The 16,488-nt window shown below is 52.6% G+C and overlaps 1 protein-coding gene across 1 annotated transcript; it reads left to right on the top strand.

The window, feature by feature from the left end:
• The first annotated feature begins 1,108 nt into the window (after nucleotides 1-1,108).
• Nucleotides 1,109-15,194, top strand: LOC139825731 (dynein axonemal heavy chain 9-like). Its single transcript, XM_071799829.1, has 8 exons — nucleotides 1,109-1,284; nucleotides 5,572-5,768; nucleotides 6,422-6,580; nucleotides 8,060-8,190; nucleotides 9,823-10,034; nucleotides 10,228-10,461; nucleotides 12,970-13,137; nucleotides 15,018-15,194. Exons 1-8 carry the CDS (start codon nucleotides 1,132-1,134, stop codon nucleotides 15,192-15,194), a joined length of 1,431 nt encoding a protein of 476 aa, XP_071655930.1. The 5' UTR covers nucleotides 1,109-1,131.
• Nucleotides 15,195-16,488: the final 1,294 nt, after the last annotated feature.

Raw genomic sequence — 16,488 nt, 5'->3', positions numbered from 1 at the left:
GACACAGCTGCAGGAGCACAGACATGGGCAGGAAGAGTTAACTGCTACCAGAAATGCTGGGGATGGGATTTAGGAACCTCTCTCACATCCCCTGCAGTGCAGACACATTTCCCAGTGCAACCCCTGATCTCCTCTCCTCTCCATCAGAGCCTCTGCCCCGAAGCCATGGGGTCCAGGTCTGAGTCTCCACCTCAGCAGCTGGACCTCCAGGGGCAGGGTTCCTGGAACGTGAAACACAAAAAAGGTGCTAAAAGTACTTGCTCTACAGTGTCATTAAGTGAGTGGCAGCAGCACAGTCGGGTAAGGAGAAGGTTCCACAGCATGCCCGTCTGCCTTTCTGTCCTTGCTTTATTTCTCAGAAGCACTGCAGTGTCCTTCCCTGTTTCTCCACCTGTTCCTGGAGCTCTTGCTCTCTGGGGTTGGGGTGGGACATGCAGCTGAAATATTCCCATGGTATGCATGGTCTTAGGAGCAAAGCACCGTGACTCAGCCTAAGTAGATCTGCCGCTTATTCTTTTGTACTGCCAGCAGATTGTGGAAGTAGAGTATAAAACCCATCCTTATGGAGAGATCTGTGCATTTTAGGCTTACTCTAAGTAAGCGGGACCGGCGGGCAAGGACTGAACCGGACCGGACCGCACCGGACCAGCGGGAAAGGACTGAACTGAACCGGACTGCACCGGACTGGCGGGAAAGGCCTGAACTGAACCGAACCGAACCGAACCGGACCGGACCGCTGCGGGACAGTGTACGCGACTCTACGAGTCGAGCTTTTCGACCCTCGCGATCCGTGCACACGCTCGGCGAGTCCGTGTCTGGAGTTTCGGGGCTCGCGCGTGGCGTGGGGATGCGGGTTTCGTGGCGGTGGTTTTTTTTTTTTTTGGTGGGGGTTTATTTCGGCAGGGGCGGCGGGGTCGTGGTGGTGTCGTCGTGCCCCCCACCCGCACCTGCCGCCGCCGCCGCCGTATAATTTCACTTCGTGTTCCGGCTCAGACTGCACGGCGAGCACAAACACCCCCCCCCCCGCCCGCACCCCAAAGCGCGGTCTCTCCCGCCCTCGCCTTGCCCCCCGCCCCCTCCGGCCCACCCGCGGGAAGGGCCGGAGGGGGTCGGCAACTGCGCGCGCCGCGCATGCGCGCTCTCCCCGCCGCCCGGCAACCGGCCCCCTGCCCCCCGCCAGGTGCCCAACGGTCAGTCGCTCGGAGTCAAGCCCGTCGGGCGGGCGGTCGCGGGGAGGCCAGCGCGGGAGCGTCTTGCCGATCGGCCGAGGAACCCCGCGCGCGGGTAGGCAGGGAGGCAGGCGGGCCGGGACGGGGAGACGGGGACGGGGACGCGGTGTCTCTATGCCTCCCCGGGGGGAGGCAAAGCCGCTGGCGGGGTCGGTTTCTTCTTCAGCCCGCGGCCGGGGCGGGCAGCGGGCCGAGGGACCGAGCGAGCGAGCCACCGAGGAAGAAGCGCGGGAGGCGGCAGCACGGGCAGGTGAGGGGGTTAGGCCTCCGACAGCGGGGCTGAGAAACCGCGGGACGCCCGCGTGCCCCCCCCCCCCCCCCCGTCCACCCCCCCCCGCCGTCCACCCCCGTCCACCCCGGGCACGGAGCCGGCAGGGACGCCCCGGCTTCCCGGGGGGGAGGCGAACTCGCTGGCGGGGGGTGGGGAGGACTTGGACTACTGAATGTATTAACTGAACAAAGCGCGGGGTCGTACGTGGCACAAACAGTAAACCCAGAAATGCACATACTATCATGAAGCCTATTTTCTTCCACCAGGCTCCCCCAAATAAGTTACCCCACCAATGGCTAGTAAGTACAGAATTCCACTTCTGTACTGGTACATGTGCAACGCGTTTTATCTCCTCTGCTATTTTCATTATGGCTTCCCCATCGTTATCTCTTTCCAAACAACACTCCGAAGTATTCAGTTTCCCACAGACGCCCCCCTCTCTTCAGCTAAAAGCCAATCTCACGCTCCCTGATTTTGGTACACTGCAGCTCTGGTCTGAGACAATTGTCTCGCTATGAGATTCGGTGCCTCAGCCGTCTGGTTGCTTATTATTTCAACCACTGCTTGCAACCGAATAATTTGGTTTAGCATATATATAGGGGTACGGGATCCCCAGTTTCCACCCCCCGCAGTGAATCACTCCCTGACAGCCGGGCAGGATGGGGGTCTCGGGCCCGGTCCCACTGCCCCGGGCGCTGAGCAGGCAGCAGCTGCAATAAATGGTGATGGGCAACCAAGCACTGGTGTGGTCTGAGTGGGGTTCCATGGGGCAGGATGGGAGAAAGCCCCACTGTGTTTGCTTTTTCAGGAGAAAAATAAGTGCTAAAAAGCCACTTTGGGGGTGCCCAGGTGGATCCAGTGGTATCCAGACCCCCCCCAGAGGGAGCATCCCCCAGCACCCCCAAGTCCTTCGCAGGGCTGCTCTCAGGCCCTCCATCCCCAGCTTGTGTTGATACCCGTGGTTGCCCGGGGCAGCTGCGTCTCCCAGGCGAGCTGGGTCCCGCCCCGGCCCGCCCCCGGCTCCTCGCAGTGTCCCTTCCCCCGGGCAACGCGGCTCTTCCCCGCAAACACCCGCCGGTGCCGGCCGGATGGAGCAGGCGGTGGAGCCGGTGCCCGGCGCCGAGCGGCTGTGCCGGTGCGCGGCGCGGGGGCTGGGGGTGCCGGCGGAGCGCTGGGAGCGCTGGGCAGGCGGGGAGGCGGCGGGGCCGCTGCTGCGGAGCTTCCTGGCGGGGCCGGCGGGGCCGGCGCTGCTGCTCTGGCGGGGCCCGGCCGGGGAGCTGGAGCTGGGGCCGCCCCCGCCGCCCCCCGCCGCCCGCCGCAAGGGGCTGTTCTTCCTGCGGGCCCCCGGCGCCGGCCCCGGGGAGCTGCTCTGCGGGGACCTGCCCGCCGATGCCCTGCGGCACTTTGCCGCCCTCGTGGAGGAGGTGAGGATGAGGGGCCACGGGGGCAGGCTCAACATGAGGAGAAATTTGTTTGCTGGGAGATGGCAGAGCCTGGCCCAGGCTGCCCAGGGCGGGTGTGGAGTCTCCTTCTCTGAGACATTGAAACTCGCCTGGACCCACCTGTGTGATCTGCTCTGTGACCCTGCGTGAGCAGGGCTTGGACTGGGGGATCTGCAGAGATCCCTTCAACCTAACCAGGCTGGGATCCTGTGAGGCCTGGGCAGCCCCGGAGGTGCAGAGGGAGCCCTGGCACCCATGAGTACCGGGTGCCCCTCGCACATGGCAGCGGGGAAGGTGTCCCCTCCTACAGACAGGCTCCTTGGCCTCCCTCCCTTCTCTGCTGATGCACTTGTACCCTTAACTCTGCCCTTTGCAGTACCATGGACGGCTTTAGAACTCATATAAACCACCTGAATGCTGATCCACATCAGCTCTGTCTATCAGTGGGGTCCTTGTGGGACTGATGTACCCACAGGTGCTGGAGGGGACATCTGCAGGTCACCTACTCCAAACCCCTGCTCAAGCAGGGCCATCCAGAGCCAGTTGCCCAGGGCCATGTCCAGGTAGCTCTTCATTATCTCTAAGGATGGAGACTTCACAACCTCTTTGAGCAACCTGGGCCAGTGCTCGATTACTCTCATAGTGAAAAAGTGTTTTGTGATGTTCAGGAGCCTCCTGTAGCTCAGTGTTGGGTTATCTCAGGTGGGCTGATGTTTTCTTAAAGAGATCGTCAAGAGGTTCGAGTGCTTTTGCTTTGCTGTGTTATTAGCCTGAACTAGACAATGTTGTTTCGGTTTATTCCTGATGGCTCCTCACCTGGAGAAGTCTCAGGAATGAGGCTGTAATGGGAAAGCAGAGGAGCTGCTGGATTTGAGAAGCTCTGATCATGATGTTTGGTATATTAAGATGGTGACTGATAGATTGGATTCCCAAGAGCAGGCTGCCAGACTGGTTATCCTGGTTTTGTGAGAAAACACATTATTTATACGGGGAGCTTTTGTTTTGATGAGCCCCGTGGTCTTGCGAAGTCTGCACAAACAGTGGTTTTGCATCACGGCTGGCCAATAGCATTGCAAGCACCGTCTGCTATGGGTAGATGGTGGGGTAGGAACACTTTGGCAGATCCTGTTAAATCCTGTTTTCTGAATGCCTTTGGGAGCCGGGATTGTGCGTCCCAGCTGCGTGTTTGCAGGCTCTGCTCTCCCCTGTGCAGACATGCAGTATTTCTGCAGGGAGCAGATTGTGCCTGGTTTTCATCCGATTTTCCTCTCAAGCTTCACTTGAAGGCAAAAGCAGCGGTGGTGCTGGGTCAGGCAGATGGGGTGGGTCTGCGTGAAGGTGAAAAAGGTCTTGAATTTCCTGGGGTTGGGGTCGTGTGTTCCTCTGCCCACACTTTGTCTTTATTCAGTGAGGGGTCACAGCTGGTGACCTTGTCCACTTGTTGCTTCACTCCTGCGGTGCCGAAGGGAACACACCTGCTCTGTGGGCTGGGGCTTCATCCTGAGTCCAGTTGTCATTTTAACAGTCAGAAAGAAAATGAACGGCTATCATTTGCCTGGTTACAACATCACTGGCATTAGCAGTCCACATGCTTTAAGTAATAGAGACACATCTTGCTAATAATGCAGCTAAAACTGCTGAAGGTGAACTCGTCAGCACCTGCCCGTGTGTTCCCTGGGGTTGTGCTCCCCCTTCCCACGGCTCCCTGGGCACGAAGGTGGCTGGTCGGGTCTTCTTCGGGTCTGCAGAGCCAGCCACAGTTCCAAAGAGTCTTCAGCATCCTGGGACAGCACCATGGAGGTGCTGAGCTGCTTTATTCCGTTTCAATTTTATGTCCATTTGCAGCTATTTTTATGCCTTTAGTCACCTCCCCCCCCTCCCCTACCCCCACCCTGAGTCCAGTAACACAAAGGGCTGTTGTTTGTCACTAGGGACAACCTGGCTTTGTTAGGCTGTTGCCACAGGCTGGTCCCAGTGCAGAGCCAGCCAGGATAGGTGACAGACACGGTGTTGCTGTCACAGCTCAAACAAGCCAAAAGCAGCTCAAATCTGGGCAAACCCCGACCAGCCCCACAACCCCATGCTGCCGGGTCAGTAAAAGTGCTGATAAAGGCAAAGCTCCTGTTTGGTGGGCTGCAGCTGGGACCTGGGGGACCCTCACCACCAGTGTATCCCAGGGGGTACCAGCAGACCTTCCCTTGCAGCACACTGAGCTCAGCCCAGCCCTGGCAGGCTCAAAGGGCAGCCTGACGGCTGTGCCCATGGGCAGGGACATGGGGACCAAGCACCGGGGACAGTTGTGAGGGCAAGGGACAGCAGCCCATGGGGCCATCTCCAGTTGCGGGCTTGAAAGGCTGGGAGAGCCTGGGGATGGGGCTGCTCACTTTGCCTACTGGCTTCCACCCTCCTTGGCTGCTTGGATTTGGGGAAAAGGGTGTTCTGCTGTATAAAGTGGGCCTGTAGAGATGCCCATTCATCATCAGCTGCCTCTATTTCACATGGGAACTGCTTGAGACAGCAATGAATATGGGTCTCCAGGCTTGGCCAAGCACAGACCTCAGAGCCTGGTGGCCTGTCCGTCTCCTGCTGCACTTTTTTCTCCATTGGTCTTCCGTGACTCCCGCTGTAGGTGATCGTGCCCATCCTAACGAACAAGAAGAACCATCAGGGCTGGCCACAAGTGGTGTCACAAGACATCGTGCGTCATGTCCACAACCTCAAAAGTACCATTTTCACAGTTGTTGGCCAAGTAGACGGCAAGACCTTGCTGCCTCTCCCGGCTGGCTCAGAGGGAATTGAGGACATTGATCTGGAAAATGAGAAATCGTGAGTACCACCCCAAAATAACAGGTTCTGGAAGGTCCAGAGAAGCAGATGCGTTTGTACATCAAGTTGTCATCGTGTCTGGGCTGCGTGCGTGCCCCTGTGGAACCCCAGGAGATGTGTGGGTGCAGTGGAATGAATCACTCCTCAGACAGGACGTGGTGCGGGTGGGATTTTGTGAGAAGTTACTGCTTCCAAGGCAGTGGGGTGACCTGTCCTCAGCTTCCCAGCCCACTTGGTGGTGTTTCTTGCTGAATTAAGTGAGTTAATGACTGCAGGGATGTAGAATATTTTGAGGGAGAATGGTATGGGGAGAGAGAATCTTGCTGGATGTGTGAGTCTCCAGGTCAGATCCTGAACCTGAATGGATCTGATGTGACAATGACTGGCTGTGCAGAGAGGTGGCGACTGGCTCTTCATTTCCACCATTCACTTTATGAACAGTGTTGTTGCCCACACTGCTGCAGACATTCAGCCATTTTCTCCAGAGTGTAATTCCTATATTAAACCAGTGACAAAATCTTATGGGGTTTGATTGTTTTGTGGTTTTGAAATGTGAAACCCTGTAAAATCCAGCTGCCCACACGGCCATTGGAAGTAGATCCAACTGAGCAATGCACATCAACAAAGTTAATCACGTACTCTGTTTACTACAGCATGGAACGGATAGATAAATCTCTGGTGTATGCCATGGAGTCGGCCATCATAGACTGGAGCCACCAGATCCAGGAGGCACTGAAGAAAGAGTCTTCAGAGCCTCTCCTGCAAGGCAGCAATCCGAACCCGAAGGTGGAGCTGGAGTTCTGGAAGAACAGGTACCCAGAGCAGCCTGGCCAGTGCATGGTGCCCTGTGGTGCTGGTTTTGTGTAGAGGGAGAGTGCTGGTGGTGGAGCTGCTAATTCCATGAGTTGAGAAGAACAGGCCACTTGGGGTTCATGTAGGCTTCAACTAAGGAAAATTGCTCCCGCACAGAAAATCATCATGATCTGCAAAGTGCCTGGGAGGTCACTGGGCAGCTGGCTGTGTTTTAACTTAGCCCCACCACAGGGGCTACACCTCAAGGGACTTTTTTCAGAAATGCCCTTTACAGGATCCCAGGCTGGTTGGGCTGAAGGGACCTCTGCAGATCCCCCAGTCCAAGCCCTGCTCACGCAGGGTCACAGAGCAGATCACACAGGTGGGTCCACGCGGGTTCGAATGTCTCAGAGAAGGAGACTCCACACCCGCTCTGGGCACTCTTTCGTCACTGTTCACTAGGAGCCATCCACAGGAGTAATTGCTGATGGACACCTGCTGGGGGCTGTCTGGAAATGGTGCATCTCAGCTGGCTGCTGTTCATCTGTCAGGGCCAGAGGGGCTTTAGATGCTCAGGAGCCTGGGAGTGGTATTTCCTCCTGCCCTTTGAAAACCTTTGTGCTGTACTGGTTCAGGCTGACTCGGGGCAAAGCCCTGCTGGCTGGAGAGCTGTTGCTAATGCCTGCAGAAACACGATGGCTTTTTTTCAGCGATGTTCTGTCAGTAGCAGAGCTGCTGTCATGCTGAACTCAGCACTTTCTGTCCTGTAGGGTTTGTCTGTGCCTCATGCAGCTTTCTCCCATTTCCACAGTCCATGTGTAGCTGGAGGAAGCCCTGAATCAGGCCCAGGGGAAACAGATGATGTTGGGGGACAGCTGATGGCCCAGTGTAGGTGGGTAACATGGCCACCAGCATCCTGGTGTGCATCAAGAACAGTGTGGCCAGCAGGCCCAGGGCAATGACTGTCCCACTGTACTCAGCGCTGGGGAAGCCAAACCTCAAATCAGTTTTGGGCCCCTCAGGCCAAGAAAGACCTTGAGGTAGTGGAGTGAGTTGAGAGAAGGGAATAGAGCTGGTGAGGGGCTGGAGCACAAGTGTGATGGGAGTGGCTGAGGGACCTGGGGGGTTCAGCTGGAGAACAGGAGCTGAGGGGAGACCTTCTGATCTCTGCACTGCCTGAAAGGAGCTTGGAGCCAGGGGGGGTTGGGCTCTGCTCCCCAGGAACAAGCGCCAGGATGAGAGGAAACGGCCTCAAGTTGCGCCAGGGGAGGCTGAGGTTGGATATTAGGAAACATTTCTTCCCAGAAGGGGTTGTGAAGCATTGGAACAGGCTGCCCAGGGCAGTGGTGGAGTCACCATCCCTGGAGGGGTTGAACAGTCACAGAGATGACATTCTCAGGGACACGGGGCAGTGCCAGGGGTTAGGTTATGGTTGGACTCGATCTTGAGGGTCTCTTCCAACCAACTGATTCTGTGATTCTGTGTCTCGGTTGCTGTAGGTGTGATGACCTGGAATGCATTTACAACCAGCTGACAACGAGGAAGGTCAGGAACATGATGGAGCTGCTGGAGAGAGTTGAGAGCAGCTACATCCCAGCCTTCAAAACCATGCTAATGGATGTTGAGGCAGGTGAGATGCTGGGGCAACTTTACCACAGTGCTGGCTTCTGGCCTTTCTTCATGGCCTGGTGTGACTGATTTCAAGCCAAATCTTTCTAGTTTGTGAATTGAGACTGGGCTGCTTGTGCTTGAGTCTAGGCTTTTGTTTCCAGGCTGGGACAAGCTCCATCGCTGGTCTGTTGAGCCAGACTCTTGCCAAAGTTCAGGGTGAATGGGTTTGGGAATTTATTCTGCTGTAATAAAGTGTTTGCATTACTCTAACAGGACTCACCTCAACTTCCACCAGCTCCTCTGGTGTTATTATGCAGGAACGGGAGTTCAGACTAAGAGGACAGATCTTGTACCTAAGACTGCTTTGTTAGAGCGCTGCTTCTCAGGCTTTGGCCACTGCAGCCCGAATTTCCTTGCTTTGCTTTGCTTAGGGGAGTTGAGCGCAGCCCAAGGAAATATTGCAAATCCCTGTCTGTAGTGAAAAACAGTGTAGTCCTGCTGGTCTGTCCCTGCAGACCAACACAGCTGGACATCCATGTCCAACCCAGCTGCTCTCTGGCACAATGAAACCATCTAGACTGTGTTAGCTGTGCACGTGCTGGCAGAAAACACTGTTCTTCACCACTTCACGTGCAAACATTGAATCTCTTAAGGATCTGTGTCACACTCTGCATTGTGCAGTTTAAATGGGCTGGAGAAACACCCCTTATATAAGGAGCCAAGGGTTCATTGTTAAACTAATTAATACTTTCAGGGTTTAATCAAAATACAACAAATATTTGGTTTTAATCCGGCTACAGCGATACTAACCCTAATTGGATAATTTGGACTATAATTGTTAATTTCCATTACAGCGCAGTTCAGATTTGTGTGCACCTGCTTTTAAGTCTCTGCCCCTTTCCCTGGCATTGTACTGGTGTGGCTGCTGTTGGTGGATTTGCTGGGAGGGTGATGCTGATAGTGGGAGTCTCTTCTTCCTTGGTCTTGGGCCTTAGGGGTTATTTTTGCATGCATTCAAGCACTTCTGTCACTTCTTGTTGGTCCACAGGTTTAATTGCACAACGGTCTGGTTTTATTAATGCTTGCGCTCTGGGGTAATTCTTCAGGGTAAAACCACACAGCTGTACAGAGCTAAGCTAAAGCTTTCGACGAGTCAGACATCAGTTGCTTTACTGTTGACAGGTTTTCTATTACAGTCAGGACTAGTGGGGCCGTCGTCATCTGCCCACTGGACAAGGAGTTGCTTGAGCCAAAACTGAGCTAAAAAGGGCTCAGGCCAAGGCTGTACAGCCTGTCGTGCTGTACAGCAAGGCCATGGCTCACAGCCATGGCAGCACTGTATTTTTGGTGCTGTTGGGCAAATTCCGTGTGACTTTTTAGCAGTTGTGGACTCAGGCTCTCCACGAAGCCCTGTCCCAGCTCCCTGTCCCCTGCCATCACATCAGCTTATTTCTGTTCTGGTTACTGCCGCAGGTGAGTGATGTTCACGAGTGAGTGACCTGCAGCACACAGGTGGCTGAGGGTGCTCAGTGCTTGTCAGGACAGTTTCTTTTCCCAGGCACTTTTCCATGTGGTGAGGCCAGCACCTAGCTGGGAACCCAGCACACCGCAGCTGGGTGGTTCTTACCGCTTCTCACGTCTCTCAACACAGCTTTGACCGAAGCTCAGGACGTTCACCTGCACCTGACACCCCTCAAGCGCCGCTTGGAAGACGTAGAGAGGGTTGAGTTCAGCGAGGTGAAGCCTTTCCTGCTCCCCCTGCTCCACGTGGTGTGTTTGATCTGGGTCACCTCCAAGCACTACAACATGCCCGTGCGGATAGTGGTGCTGCTCCAGGAGATCTGCAACCTTCTCATTGAGCAGGTCTGTGGCTGTGATGCCTGTGTTTGCAGTCCCCTGTGTCCCCTCTCCCCTTCTTCCTGTTGTCCTTCCCTGGAAAAGTGATTCTTTAGGCAACATTTAACTTAATAAACAGGTTCAAATGTGTTCAACACAAGAAGTCCTTGTTTTCCATGATGGCATTAGTGACCTCTCAGGTGTGATTTTGCTCTTCCAGGCCCTGGTGTACCTGTCTCCAGAAGACCTTCTGAAAGGGGACATGGAGGAGAGCCTGGGCAAGGTGCGAATGGTGCTCGGTATCCTGAACATGTTCAAAGAGGCATTTGAGGAGAGAAGGGAAAAACTGCACATGTATTATGAACCAGGCCAAGAAGTGAGGGAGTGGGACTTCAGCTCCACGATGGTGTTTGCGAGGCTGGACACCTTCCTGAAGAGACTGGAGATGGTGGAGGTGAGACTCTGGTCTTGAAAAACATTGCAAACCGTCAGGAGAACTCTGTAGCCAGGAGATCACTTGCTGGCATCTTTCCTTTCTATAGCTTCACCTGATACCAGGGAATGGGGCCACTCTTTTGCTGTTAGGTCTCCTGTTACAGCGAGTCTAAGACTGTGTTTTACTATGTCCTGCTCAGTGCATATGTAAGCTGGTCAGGTTGATAGGTGTGTTTTTTGCTCTCAGGAGTCCCGTTGGACTCCTTGCTCCTGTTGGGGCAAGAAAAGGAGGATTACTGGAGGTGTGGTTTGCACAGCTGTAAATAAAGCAATGTAATCTCCCAGGTCTCCTGGTGCCATCAGAGACAGATTTAGGTTATGGTTGGACTCAATGATCTTAAGGGTCTCTTCCAACTGAAATGGTTCTATGATTCTATGACACCCTGGAGCTGGGTCCTGCCTGTCTTGGAGAGGCCAGATGGCAGGATCCCCTTGGCTGTGCCACGTGGGCCTGGGGAGGAGCAGGGACACGTTCCTCACCAGGTTGTCCCTTCGCATCCTCATAGTCCATCAAACTGGGGTGCTGTGGCTCAGGGGTGTCCCTGTTTGCCGGATCTGTCACCTGAGGCAGGGACATTGGGGTGTCATCCCTGAGCTCCCAGTGTGGCCAAGGGCTCCTTGAGCCACAGGAGATGTTCTGCAGAGAGCAGGTCTGAGTGTGAATGTGGGAGCTCCCTATGCTCTCCTTACCACATGGCTGTGTCTGGAGACCACAGACATACAGACACCATATGTACCTGTTATACAGACACTGTATATACCTCTTATACAGATACTGTATGTACCTCTTGTACAGACCTTGCATGTACCTGTTATCTCTCACGTGGCTAACCACACACATTCATCTGCTCTCCACACACATCCCAAATGAATTTCTTTGTTGATTGTTGCTGCGTTCTCAGTGTGTAGGGTTGGATGGCCAGTGTACAGGTTGCTGGTGTTTGCAGTTTTACTGCTTTAAATGTGCCATATACTTTTATGTGTTCCTTAATTAACTATGTTGAAAACTGTCATGACTGGTGCCTATTTTAAAAGTATTCATAATGATGGTTTCCAGTAGGGTTTGATGTGAAATAAACCAAATTATGCTGGTCAGTGTAGAGAGGAATATAAATAGACACAGGAATAACTGCAGGTTATCATGAGGACAGTGTTGGTGACAGGTTTACTGGGACCCTGTAAAGGCTCTGGGGCACTGACTGCTGGGATTCCATGGATGCCATGGGCACACTGTGGATATGGGCTGCAGACAAAAGCCAGTGGGGAGGTTTTGAGCTGGGGCACTGTGCGTTTTGACCAGTGTCTGTTTCCTCCTTCCGTGGCTGTCCCACACTCCAGGGACAGTAGAAGCTGCAGTATCTGGAGTCAGAGGGAGAGCCTGCGGAGTGAGCTGTAAAACAATAATTAAAAGCATAGTGCACACCAGCCTTTTAATGAGGAAAACTGCTGCATCTCTCTCCGTCTCAATTTCCCCTCATCACTTCATTTCAAGCAACCTTGCAAGACAAAGCAAGGGACAACTGGTATTTCCACATTATTTTTTTGCCTTACTAGGTATTTGTTCAAGCGGATGTGCTGGTGTGTCGAAGTGAATATGAATGCATATGTGCATTTGTTTTCGAATTTTCATAAAAGCTGCAGTTACACTGGTGCATGGGTAGCCCATGAGCACGTGAAGAGGGAAGGATCCCTTTCCTTTGGTTCGTTGCACTGTTTCATATTACGTGTCTGTGGTAAAACCTGCTGCCCTGCTCGGGTGGCCCCAGGACAAGTGCAAGCAGAGAGTGGCCACCAGTACATTCCTGTGCACATTTCTCCTGGTCCTCTGAGACAATGGATGTTCAACCAGCCCTTACGTGGCCCTACCTAGGGAGACAGATGAGGTGGGATGGCAGCAGAGCTGCCCAGTGCTGCCACCACCACTGGGGGAGCGGGACATTTTCCCAAGAGGTGACACTGCCAGGCTGCAGAGGATGGGAAGGGAAGGGAAGGACCCGTGTGCCACCTCAGCAGAGAGGGCCAGCGGGGCAGGTGCTGCAACACCCACTTGGACACGTGGAGGTTTGACTGCGCAGGAGCTTTGGACAGTTTGGGTACCTGTAAATATTAGAAATCTGTCCTTGGTTAATACCTATAAAATTGGGATTCTTAGCTATGCTGGATGACATATAAGAGTCTCATATCCTGCTTTGGATCTGTCCTTTAAATACACTTAAAAGCGATTTTACAGTTGTCATGGTATTTCTAGTGGCTGCAGCAGGTCTCACTGGGCAGGGACGTGTTATGAGCAGCCACTGATGCTCAGGACAGGCAGATCAGGCTCCCCCCTTCCCATCCCTGCCACCCAGCCTGAGCACCAGCGCTGTGCTTGGGAAGGTCCCTCAGCAAGTGCAACTCTGTCGTGACAACTGTTGTCATCTTCTTTTGTCAACATCATGACCTGTGTCTCCCTCCGTTGACTTTGAAGGATCTCCTGGCAACTTCCTTGGACTTGATGAAGCTGGAGAAAATTGAATTCAGTGGGATTAAAGGGAAGACCCTGGGCCAGCAGGTCCTGGACATGTATGAGGAATTCCAGGAGGCATACAAGGTGTTTTCAGAGCGAACCTATGACTGTCTTGACCTGACCAACACGGTAGGTGGGACCAGTTTGCGGGAACATCAGGAACATGTGCATGTTTCCAAAGCAGCAGTTTCCTGCTATCTTCTTCCCAGCTCTTTCCTCCTTTCATTATGATCTGATCTGGTACTGGAGGGAACAGGGAGCCGCTGGCCTTTCCTGCAGAGATTTGGGACTTCTTGCACGTCTATATCTAACATATCTTGCTAGATCAGCACCTTAGATCAGTGCAGCTGGGAAACTGGGATTTCCATGAGTTATGCACAAGCTTTTGCTGTACATGGTGCTTGCTGAGGTATAAGAGCTATACCAACACCCACATCTCTTTGCTTTCCTGCTCTTGGTATTTACCATGTTTCCCCAAAAATAAGACCTACCCCAAAAACAAGCTATAGCATGGTTTTTCAGGATGCTTGAAATATGAACCCTATTCAAAAAATTAGCCCTAGTTACAGTTCATAAAAAAGTCAATTTAAATAGGGTCCAGGCAGCTATACATGTAAAAAAGTAAGCATCTTTTGCAGCAAAAATTAATATAAGACTCTGTCTTAGTTTTGGAAAAACAAGGTAGTTTGCCTGATGAGGGCCAACTCAGATCATCTCTGGGATGTGTTCGCTCCTGCCTAGATGAACACATGGCATCTGGGGCTCTCAGAATTCAAGGATGCTCTATTTTATTATCAGTAGTGCTTTAATTAAAGGAATATTCCCAGCCCTCTGGGACCTGCCTGGTGTGGGGATGGGTGGCTCGTGCTTTGCTTCCTGCAGCTCCCAGTACATCTCTGCAGGGGGTGGCACGTCCCCAGTGTTTCTTGCTGGAAAGCTGCTTGCTCCATAGCACCCCTCCTTCAGCAGGGCAGGCACAGAGGAGAGGTGACAGTGGCTCTGCAGGAGGTGGCTTGGGTTTGGTGACCCCATGGCCATTTGTGTGACTCTGAGTCATGTTTGTTCTTTCAGTGCTCTAGTTTTGCACCCTCTGCCACTGCTGGAGCCGTTTTTTTTAGCTAAAACATGGCATCTGGATCTGCTGGAGCTCAGCAGTAGCAATAGTAAAAGCTATTTCCTTGCACTTTGTCCTTTGGAAAAGAGACACATGACCTCATTTTTAGTGGTTTTGTCCAAGCTAGAACAGAAGGACTGTCACGGACTGTCAAGTTCAGTCTTTGATTTGGACTCTTTTACGTGTAGGAAAACAAATATAGATGTTACTCTTGAAGTTCAAAGGATTTATTACAATTGAAGCAAGAAAAGCAGTGCAAGAAGATGATGGAAATTACAGAAACCCAGTACTGTTGAGTTTGAAAAGGACCTCTGGAGATCACCCAGTCCACCTTCCCTGCTCAAAGCAGGCTCAGCTAGAGCAGGACTGTGACTGGTCAGGTGAAATATCTCCAAGATTACCTATGTCCAAGTGTGGAGACTCCACAGCCTCTCTGGGCAACCTGTGCGAGTGTTTTGAAACTGCCTCACTCACAACCAGCTCACCATGGAACCACAGGCTTGTCTTGACTTGAAAGTAGGTTGGATTTGGGACTCAGCAGGTGCATCCGTGGGTTTTCTGGATGATGGTGTGGTCTTCAGGCCAAGTGGTGGGGGAGAGGGTGTGGAAATAGTCCATCTTGCCTGTAGGCTGAAGATAGTGCCATGTGGGCTGTGGAAAGCCCTCAGGACCAAAGGGTCCCTCCCAGAGAAAGGGCCAACATCTCAGCCATGGGACAGCACAGAAATGTTCTCAAGCTTCATGAGGACTTTGCCACGTTGCGATGGCTGAAGATTGGCCAGAGGCGTGGCTTAGTTCACGGTGAATAAGAGAGGGCATCTCTGGATCGAGGAGTTACAGGTACCTTCCTAGTGCCATCTTGCAGCCTCACAGCTTGTGTTTTGCCTTTGTGCAGGACTTTGAGCAGGATGCCTTTGGTTTCCAGCAGAAAGTAGAAGACATGGACCGTCGGCTGGGCACCATTTTCATCCAGGCTTTTGATGACGCCTCCAACTTGGACCACGCCTTCAAGGTTTGTTTATCGCTCCCTTGCTCTTCCCTAAAAGGGAAATCAGGGCACCCGGCTCGGTGAGAATCACGCTGAGGAGACCAGGCAGTGCTGGAGCCACAGGCACATGGGGCTGGTGTTTGCTGGTGGGACAGTGGGACTTGTAGCTTTTGGGCTGCTCTTGGTTTGGGATGCTCAGGCTGGTGGGTCCCTCACAAAGCTTTTGGATGCCAGGAGATATATTTGTGTCTCTCTCTGCAAGTCGGGGGAAATCATGCTTTTTCTAGGATTTCCTGGTGAGAATTGATATTGTTAGTATCAATTTGTTAATATTATTAATACATGGATCTGTTTCAGTTTTGGAAACAGGTTTTCTAGAAACAAAGCTGGTTTATTTATCAATTAATCTATCTTGCAGAAATAATAAATGGTATTTTTTTTAAAAAATCAATATAAGCATTTGTAGAAAAGCCTTTAGCAAGTGACAGTGTTTATCTTTGTAAGTTTTTTGAAAAAAATAGAAAATCTTGAAGCATTTGAAGAACAACAGTTGGAATGTGGTCCAACCCCAGAGAAAGTCTGAGAGGCCCCGTAACAAAGGGAGCAAATTTCCTTTTTCCAAAGTGCCCATCGGTGCGGACAGTATTGAAGCCTCTGGGCTGGGGAGGAAGGTCCCAGCTGATCTCTCTGCAGGAGTCGGGGTTGTAAATTTTTCCCCTCTTCTTTTCCTGCGTGTTCACCCCAACAGCTGCTGGACATGTTCGGGAGCCTTTTGGAGCGACCGGTAGTCGCTGCAGATGCTGCTGGCAAATACTCCGTCCTCATCAGCATGTTCAGCAGGGCCCTGGACCACGCCAGGCTGATCTACTCCCGGCACATCCAGGCAGAGCTGAAGCTCGGTAGGTAGAACGTGCTGAGTAAAATGGGTTTTACAGGGAGTTTGATTGAGATTAATTTGGGGGGGAAATGATTTATTTTTCTAAGGAACCCAAAACTTTACAAATTGCAGATGTTTTCAGCCTCTGTAGCTCCTAGTGGCAATGGAAATGCCTGGGAAAGCTCTGTTCTTAGTATTAAAGCAAATAATTGGTTAGGAGTAAAAATACCCTTTTTCAAATGTGTATGCATGATATGTGACTGGGAATGGAGACACATGCTGAGCTTTTCTCCCAGCGAGGCTGTGACAGGAGGTTTCTCTCCACATTTGTGTGCTGCCTCCAACACCCCATGGGACCTGCAAACCCACTCATGTGCTCCTCAGAATGAATTTATTTTGTTTCCCTTACAATGCTTAAAATGCAAAGTATGCGAGTGGGACTTTGTAACCAAGGGTTTAATCAGCCTTTTCCAAGTTTATTATTCCCCGTGACTGTTGGCA

Source organism: Patagioenas fasciata, chromosome 28, assembly GCF_037038585.1.
Source record: "Patagioenas fasciata isolate bPatFas1 chromosome 28, bPatFas1.hap1, whole genome shotgun sequence".
Taxonomy (NCBI): domain Eukaryota; kingdom Metazoa; phylum Chordata; class Aves; order Columbiformes; family Columbidae; genus Patagioenas; species Patagioenas fasciata.
The sequence above is the reverse complement of the archived record's forward strand: the minus strand, read 5'-3'. Positions and strand labels throughout refer to the sequence as shown.

Coding starts and splice junctions, on each gene's coding strand:
- LOC139825731 (XM_071799829.1), top strand. CDS start 1,132: ATGCGCGCTCTCCCCGCCGCCCGGCAACCGGCCCCCTGCCCCCCGCCA. Junction 8,191..9,822: donor GCTAATGGATGTTGAGGCAG/GTGAGATGCTGG, acceptor CTCTCAACACAG/CTTTGACCGAAGCTCAGGAC. Junction 10,035..10,227: donor GCAACCTTCTCATTGAGCAG/GTCTGTGGCTGT, acceptor TTGCTCTTCCAG/GCCCTGGTGTACCTGTCTCC.